The following is a 9,446-nucleotide window of genomic DNA, read 5'->3' as shown; positions in this document are numbered from 1 at the left end:
AAACTGACGCATGGGACTCACCCTTGAGTGGAGAATGGAAGAAGGGAAACATAGCATGTCACAAGAGCGAGGCGAGGGGGCTCCGCCCTACAGCGAGAGGGACGCCTCGCGAGCCGGGCTTTGGAGATGAGGCCTTTTGGCGAAGCCAAGTAAATTTCGGGCCACCAAACCCTGCAACTGAGGAAAAGGCCCTATGGAGTAAAGGGAAGCATGTACGTTGTCACACTCCCTGCCCTCCAAAGGTGCCTAGAGGACGGGCCAGACGCAGCAGAGCGACGCCCCAGGAGCGGATTCCCCACGAGCAGGGGGACAGGAGACGGCCATCTCGAGGCACATCACGACCTACAGGCAACACCGGCGAGACCCGGGAAGGTAACCCGATTGGGAGTCAGAGGATCCATAGTACCCGCAGCCTCCCGGACTTCATATTCATCATTTTATAAAGAAAGGGTAAGGGATCTCTTTTCTGCAACGGAAAAAAATCTGCTCCGCTGATTTGACTCGGCACAACCTAACGATACATCCAATACCAATGATCTGTGCCTACCGATACGATACTCCTAAAAAAAATTGACTATATAAAGAGCTAGTGTCAATAAAAAGGCTAATGACAGAGAAGAGTCAATCTCCTTTACTCCTCCCGACACCTCAAGATGAGAAAATCCCTTCATCTAGGCGGGCGCCCATGCCTACTCAGGGAGCTACTTCTACCACGGCTGACACATTATCTCCACAAAGACCAACGACCCATCCCGAAGAGAAGTTGACTGACGGGGATGTCTCGAGAAGAAATTCCAGAATTGGTAGCCTCCCAAATCAAACATACATTGACAGGGGTTGCCAACAAAAAGAGAGGAAAGAGGCCCTAGTGAATTTGATATGGTACCGTACCCCAAGGAAGGGGTATACTATACTGTGCCAAAATGAAAAATGTTGAATGGGGTAGGGAACCCTGAACAACACCTCACCCTTTTCAAAGCTACATGCGGGAATACTGGGGGCAATGAAGCCCTTCTTATCCTATTCGGTACTAAATAGAAAAGCGAATTCTAGGAAGAGTTTCGAATATTTTTACTTAAAGGAAGGGCGGTTAAAACAAAGCAAGGGATGACACTTTCAATGCGCGAAATCCGTTTCGAGTTAGAGTGCGAAACTTCTTGCTGCAGCCTTCGCTGCTTGCTACTTTCTAAAATGGAAGATGAGATGAATAGATTGAATTGATAGTCTAGAAAAAACAATCTATAGTCTAGATTCCATTCCCTCGATCCACTCTCATTTAAATGATGGGATTGGGCCATACCAACCTTCACTTAGTCAATCTTTATATAAGATTGCTTCGTATCTTCAAGGATTGGGTGGAGGTGGCGTAAAAAGGAAGGAAAAAGGAATTTTAAATCCGTCCCTTCCCACAGAATCATCGGGCTTTACTTTCCTTACTTTCCCAACCCCGCTACTGTAAAAAGAACTCTTTTGTTTTGAGACTAGCTAGTCGCTATGGTTTGCGGGAAAACTCTTCTCTCTCTGGTCTCACTTCGAGTCCTTCTAGAAGTAAATAAAGGAAATGCTTATTCAACTACGGCACTGTCGGACAACCGACCGGATAACTTTCTTACCCTGTCAAATCTTTCTACAGAAACAGCACCGGACCTACTTCAATTTAGTAAGGTTTCTCTTGGACGTATCCACGGTTTCCGCTTTTTCCAGGTGAAGAGTGCACAATTGAGGGAGCTCAGACTTCCTTTCCCAATGAAATGATTCTACGAGAAAGCACCTTCTGGCGCCTCGCTCACACCAATGCGCGACTAAGGCCGTACTTTTATAGATATTAAAAAATCCAGATGGGTTTTATCTCCCGTGAACTAATAGGAAGTACAATCAAGAAGGCAAGACAGCCAATGCTATCCTCTAGAAAAAGCTATGCCACCCACTGCTCACAGTAAGGAGTAGGAATCTTCAACCCAGAAGGGCGTGCAGGAGGTATCTGGCGGCTATGGAAGCCCCAGTCACTACACTAGAATATTCAATGCCAATGCAAGCAAGAAATCACTAACGGATGAATGGGATATTTTATCCGCTATATAACGAACGAAAATACGAATGTTAGGAAGTTATATAAAGTACGAGAGCCGCCCTTTCTCTTAAAATTCCCTTGATTCATCGAGGGTTTTTGGGCTCCTCAACTTCGACTGGAAAGAACTTTCAACCGAGTTTCCCCCGCGCTGTAGATTTCTCTCTTCATGCGACGAACATGAAATCATCAATTGTTGAATTGAGAGTGTCGACAGATCTTTCGACTCTTCAATTGCAGCGACAATATACTCGTACTTCTCGGGCAAACGTTTTCTAATTTTATCACTTTCTTCTCATCAAAAAGCCACGTCAGAAGGGACTCTTCAAAAAGGATTAAAAAAGAGAGTAAATGCTCGTCAATTACCAACTCAATAAGTGGTTCTTTTTCAAAGAGCAGTTGGGTTAGTCGAGTTACATTTCAGGATTTCGGGCAAGTGGTGGAATTGAGAGATCGATTTTTCAATGATCAGCAAAGAGGAAAATCGAACTTTTCAGGAATTAGCTCAAATGATTTATTATGTGTGGAAAACTATTCCTTTCATCCACGAGTTGCACACTAGTTCAGAAGTAAGTAAGATTCAGGGGGTGATCATAAAGGATTAGTAAGATAGCTTAAAAGCTGGTACACTGGTACACCCAGTCTTTAATGTTTCGCAATTGAAGAAAAGGGTGGGGGAAGGTGTACAAGTCCTATCTGACATGCCGATTGTGGGGAAAGATGGAGAATAACTAGTGCAACCTGAAGCTATTTTAGAGAGGAAAATGAAACAGAAAGGAAATGAGTATACAGTGAAAATATCGATGTATACAGATGGACCGGGTTTCACAGATATGGTTATTCAGGTGTACCGATATGAGTTTATGCGGGTTCTTCTACTCCATAAACTTTTGAAGTGGATCTTTTCGTGGAAAGTAAAGAGGATTTCCAGGCGTAACCGAGTTCCTTGCCTTGCTTGTCTTGGGCCTGCTCTTCCGGCTTACCGGCTTGCTTGCTTCCTGCTCTTGCCTCTCTGGCTGCCCTAACTATTTGACCCGCTTGCCTTGCTACCCGATACCTGTCTGCTCAAAACCGAAATGAATAGCCAACTCGCTTAGCTTGTCTTACCCCTGGCATTACTCGCCCGAACAACTAATGCGCGTAGCCAATACACCTGCCACTCTTTCAACTCGCCGCCTTCGAATGTTGGAGCTCCTACCATTCATGTTCAAAAGGCCAACCGCAAGAACAAGACCAGCTGAATGCGAGTTCAATTACGAGGAGATGGGCAAGCCAAGCCTGCTAGTAGCCAGTATGAAAAACATTGATAAAAACTATTTCAGACTTTAGTTCCATAATCATAGGAAAAAGAGAGGGCAGAGCATTCTCTGATAGGTTTTAGGAAGAGACGCTTTACGGCAATTGTTAGCCGGTTCGTTCGGTTTCAAGGTCAAGGGATTGATTCCAAGTATTCTACTCGCGGCTTCGAAGGCCTGCTCTTTTGAATTAAGGTCTTGCTCTCCGAGGCATATGACTTTTCCAGCTAATCCGTTAATCCTATGACCGGAGGGCAGCCTTATCGATTATCCCCGTTCGAAGTCGGCTTTGCTTCTGCTTGTTTTAGCTTATACCCCTGATCCGTATATCTGCCTTGGCCCCGCTTTGCATTCATAAATGTCACTATTCGTCGAGTGCTTCCTTACCTGTTTATCACCAGCTCCCATTGCCAACTCTAAATTACATGAATTTCACTAGTCCGCCAATCCAATTAGGATTGTCCTCCCGTCGGTTGCATCGCTCCTGCTCGCAGTAGTCGTTTCTTTGCCGGTGAATAAATTTATTCTAAACAGAATAAGGCCGGCATCCAGCTCTCGACTATCCCTACCTTGGTAAAGTTACCACTCAAAGGATGGCTTTTCTTTCCTACCTACTATTGTATTTGATTCACTTCTTTTCAAATACGAGGGTGAGGGATATTCCTCGACCGGTTCCAATACGAGGATTGTTCCTTCTTTACTAAACAGTACCTGCATCCTGCTCTTCTTCTTCCTAACAGGATCCGTTTACCCCTGCTTGTTTGGCAAACCCTATCTTTCATTGATCATCTTCAGTCTAGCAAGAACTTCTTACTTCCCGATGCCAACTTCCTTGCTTTTATCTTAGCCCACTGCTCGTACTTCGTAGTTGGTTTGGCCAGAGGGATCTCCTTTTCTTATGTAAATATAGAGGACAACACTCTTGTGACACAAGCAAGATCCGCTGATTCTGTACATCAATACAGTTCAACCAAGTCTGCTCTTCGAGGCAGCTTTCTCGTATCATTGATAGTGACGGGTGTGGCCAAACACTAGGAATACCAGTTCCTTGTTTGACAACCCAATCCTAGCTTTCCTATATTTAGGAATTACGCCCATGTTCGGAAACTAGAATATGTCTTTTTTCTTTGGCAGGTGACACGGACGATGACAAATGAATTGATTTCATTTTCGCTACAATTCCAGTATTTCATTTTCCCATTGGCAAGGCAGCTTGCTCCTTGAATGCTTTGTTCGTTCAAGCGAACAATTCATCGATGTTCGACAACCCCATCATTCAAATGAGAAAAGAAAAGGATGTCGTTCGAGAAAGCCTGTCAAAGAGTCCGGTAGTGGGTGAGTAGAGTCTTTGCTTTTCCCCTCTCGCCATTTCATTGCTTTTAGTTGACGTTAGTAACATTTGTCCTCGTCTTTCGCTACGAAGAAATCCCATGACCTGCTTACTTTCCTAACTGCCCCAGTGAGACACATTAGCCTTGACTATTGACTTCTTCCTTTCCTATTTCCGGGTATCCCCATCTTGCCAAGCCGGATTGATCCTATCTTCCAGAGCCAGCTACAATTAATATCTTATTGCTGCTAGATGACTTCCTCACTCGAATTCATTAATTGAACTAGTCCTCTAATCGAAAAGGAGGGATATCCTGTTTTACGCTAGTCCGTTAATCCTACCTTCCCTTGGTCATTACGAACATTACGCTCGGCTTTCCTTATCTATTCAACCAGTTCGCGGGTTCTCCGGTGCCCTGCGGGGCTAGTCCTTGTTCGAATCCGAGCTATCGATCATTTCTGGAATGTAGCTATGCGCCGTTCCTTGTCCTAGTCGAGGGATAATCCAGAGAATCCGTATCATAGCTAGTTCTGGGTTTCCCTATCCTTACTAGTTCTAGTCATTCCTAACCTTCCTCAAACCTCTCATCCAAACAACAGATTCCTCAACTACTGCTTGAGAAACAGCTACTACTAGGAACCGTTGTCGACGATGAACACGAGCTAGCTCACTTCCTAAAACCTTACCTGCTTACATCAAACTCTGGATCCGGGCTCGCCTTCAGTCGCTCAAGGGGTTGCCCTTGACCTCACTTCGTTCCTCATCTCATCAACCACTACGATAATCTTAGGAAGAGCATAGGAAAGTGGGATCTATTCGTCGCACGCGCCTCGAATCTACAGCTTGCACTGGCGCATAAGCCTACCTTAGGAATCTCCTTTTCCATCATACCCACACACTATCTCTCCAGGAAAGCAAGTTGAGCAGACTGAATGAAAACTCCTAATTTAGAGATTCCCTCCCAGTCAACTTCTTTACTAAGTCAACTTCTTTACTAATATAATATGTAGTGGAGCCCATGCATATCACCTACTTTGATCTACTTTGATTCAGTGCTAGCTCCGCAACCCAATACACTTGTTTCCACCCACGTATAGTGAAGAATGACGATTAAGATGATAATGAAAACCCAATAGAAAGTACAGGACCGATCTAGCATGAAACGCGATAGAAATAGTAGAAAAACGGGCTGACTAATGACACGCACGCCCTTTCCTTTATACTCCAAAATATACTTAATTAAACTGACCTTTATACTTCAAAAAAATAAATGAGATTCTTCCCTCGACTCAACCCGTACGGTTCAATATACAAGATACCGCTGCGCGCCTCCTAGTAACTCTGTCACATTTCTAGGTCTAGCCCATGCATACCTTGACCAATCGTGACTGATCGTTTACACCTGGCGCCTTGGCTACCTATACTTACCTATCTCGGTTATTCTTTGCATCCCCGATTCTGGACTTGATGAACTAACAAAACCAACTAAAAAACAAGCATATCTCGTGTATACCTACTTCGCTAGCTCTATCAGCTTACCATTGGAACTATGCCTACGCGACGCCCTCCCCGGAACGCAAATGCCCTCTTTCGCTTCGCCCTTGGTCCTTCCACTTCGTGTAACTCCGAATTTACCTGTGAATAAATCGGAAAGGCAAGCTTTCCTCCCCTAAGAGTTCTTTCTTTGTTCCGCTATTCCCTGCTTTCCTCGTTCTCTCCTCGAGACAGATTTTCACTACAAATAACCGGATAGAGATATTTCCTTACTTATAGAGCCAGACTGTGCTTTAACACACGACATCCCAGTCAGAGGGGGGAATGGTCAAAAGAAACTCGTTCCATTGAAGATCTTTTACAAAGCACTTTCAAAAATGTGCATGATTTGTGCAATGCAAGTCAACTTAGAAAGAGCTCTTCTTTTCAAAAAAAAAACACTTCTCTCTCGAAAACAAACCACTTGCTTGGGCGGGCATCACTTTGCCTCTTTAACCATCCCTTTACTTACTTGGTTCCTGATCCGCACAGACACATAGTTAGGGAGCTTTCAATCAGCAAATCGTTGCTGTGCGTGGTGGTCCTCTCATGTCTGGGCTGCCCCTCTCTTCTGTTTTTGCATTTCTGTGCAGTGATTAGTGGAAATAGTGCTATGACATTGATTTGTTGCCAATGAGAAAATGCATAGCATAGATAATGAGCTGCGCCCCCTCAAAAAGCAATTAAGTGAGCTCAGGTCCATAAAGAATAGAATAGAAAGATCGCGATCTCTGCGAAATGAGAACGTAACTTGTCGCGTGTCCTCGACTAGTAGTGTCTAATTGAAAATTTCTTCTTACAATATGAGTCTCTGGTACTGTTCCTGTAAAAGTGCCAGTACTAACTGGTAAGTCGGCTCCTGGAAAAGTGAATACTTAAAGGGACTATCGAGCTCTGTTTATGAAATGCTCGAAATAGCTCAGTTCGAGAAAGGGGATAGAGAAGAGAAATAAACTATTGATCGAGGGATGGAGAAGGTGTGGGCCCGCTTACTAATACGGTTCCGTTCCGCATGAAAAAGACCAATCAAATCAAACTTTTCTTCGTTTCGTTGGAAAAACCAACGCCGACGTCAAGATCAGTCTCCTTTCTCTTTTCGGGAGCAGAGCTGAAAGGACAGTAACGATCGCGTAATGAGATATAGATTCTTCTCAATTTCTGACATGGAGCGATTCGCAACGTCAGATGTTCATAGAAATTTACGTGAATTTTGCATGCCCGATCCACACAACTATGATTGGGCTCCTATGACCGAGTTGAAGAAAAGGAGCATTTATTCGAATGCTTGGCTACACAGTATTCAGCACACTTGGCGGGACGATAGTCATCCGCCCCAGGTTTTGGTACTCAATACAGAGACAAATTTGTACGAATTGAATGCTGAATTAGGCCAGGAAATAACGACTTTTTTCGACAGCATTCAGACTAATAATCCGGATCCGGAGAGCCGTTTCACCAACTTGGAGCGGATAGATCATTTAGAGATAGAGGGTCGCCCTGGCCCAGTTGAAGCCGGCCCTGCCAATGACGCGGGTCTTCCAGGAGTAGGCGGACCTGTAATTGAGAGCCCACTAGATCCATTTTTGATTCACCCTTTAATTCCTCTCGCTCTCGCTCTCGGTCTCGGTTTGGTCTTGTTTCTTCTCTTTGTTGTGACGAAAAAGGGAAGGGGGAAGTAGACCCTACCGACCGCATGCCGAAAATGCATTTCTCCTTTGAATTACTCATTGAATGGAATTTCGCACCGGAAACTTTTCTAGGAGAAGTTCGAATCCGTTCCGTTCGGATATTGATCGGTCTTGGTTTGACATGGTTTACGCGTTACTGGTTCCCGGAAGAGTCAATTTCTCCATTAGCTAAACCCTTTCTTACCCTACCTTTGGACTCGTATTTTGTTCGTACACAATCAACGGAGGCCCCCCCGACATATGTTGCAACGTCTTCAATAGCATGCTCTTACTTCGTCTTTCCCTTAATAAGTCATCAAATTTGGTGCTTTTCGATCCCCAGTTGCTATGGGGAACAAAGGCAGAAATACAATAGATTCCTCCATTTAAGTGGTTCTCGCTTCTCCTTGTTCCTGTTCCTAACTCCTCCCCGGGTAGTTCCCAATGTTTGGCACTTTCCATACTTCGTGGGTGCAACATCAACAAATTCGCTCATGATCAAGTTACAACCTAAGATCTATGACTATATTATGTTAACTGTTCGTATTTTGTTCATTCCATCGGTATGCTCCCAGGTACCTGTAATTGTGATCTGTTTGCCAGAACCAAGGGGTCTTTCTGTGGAAACCTTCACGAGCAATCGTCGTTTTTTGATGGTTTTTCCGCTTATCACAGCAGCTCTTTCCACACCTCCGGATATCTGGTGCCAAATCGTCGCCCCTTTCCTTATATATTCGATAATCGAGTTTGCTATCTTTGTGGCATTGATTGTACAAGTTCGTGAAGAGGGCTGGACGAGTAGAATGAGGGAAAGCGGCTCGATCGAGAAAAAAGAGGAGTAGACTAGCCCCCCTAGAACTGAAAAAAGTCACTATCAATGAATTCCCGAGCAATTCTAAACCAACATATGCGATTCATTCCCGTAATGATTATAACAAACAGCAGACTCCTTGCCTTATTTTCGGGATGAGTGATACATCCGGCGAGCGCCGGTGAAGAACGCAAGCAAAGCTGGAGCTCGGGCATTGAACTATTCCATCAAGCAAGAGAAAGGAGGCAAACAGGGTTGAAGGCCTGGGGAGCGAACCGAAAGCTCAGCTTTGCGGACTCTTCCTTTATTTAGTATAGGCAAGTCAGTACCCTCAAGTAAACTCCCTCTCCCCATACCGATCGAGTACTAAAGCTCTATCCTATTTCTGTTCGATCAAAGCGAAATAGTGGCTTGGCTGTCCGACGCTTGATTCTCCGGGTTCGGTTTATCCACGCTTTGTTTTTAGATATTGGTGCTCAATGCTTGTGACCGCCACTCTTCATAAATAGCTTTAGCTCGGGTTGACTGTGTACCCATAGGCTTGTTTATTAGGCTCATACAGACAAACTGGACATCTCGCCGACCTACAACCATACCAAGAAGATCCCTTGATTCTGCTTCCGTCTATCATTCTTCTGTAAGGAAGTAAAAAATCGGGTTGGTTAAGCAATTGGTAGCCCCCGGATGAACGGTAGAATCCATCCATAGATTCACTGAAATATACTCATCAGGGCTAAAAAAA

The 9,446-nt window shown here is 44.5% G+C and overlaps 1 protein-coding gene across 1 annotated transcript; it reads left to right on the top strand.

Annotated features, from left to right (window-relative positions):
• The first annotated feature begins 2,834 nt into the window (after window positions 1-2,834).
• On the top strand, window positions 2,835-9,446 carry LOC120693835 (uncharacterized tatC-like protein ymf16). Its single transcript, XM_039977053.1, has one exon. It carries the CDS (start codon window positions 7,920-7,922, stop codon window positions 8,733-8,735), a length of 816 nt encoding a protein of 271 aa, XP_039832987.1. The 5' UTR covers window positions 2,835-7,919; the 3' UTR covers window positions 8,736-9,446.

Source organism: Panicum virgatum, unplaced genomic scaffold (genome assembly GCF_016808335.1).
Source record: "Panicum virgatum strain AP13 unplaced genomic scaffold, P.virgatum_v5 scaffold_183, whole genome shotgun sequence".
Lineage (NCBI taxonomy): Eukaryota > Viridiplantae > Streptophyta > Magnoliopsida > Poales > Poaceae > Panicum > Panicum virgatum.
This window is presented reverse-complemented; position numbering and strand designations above follow the sequence as displayed.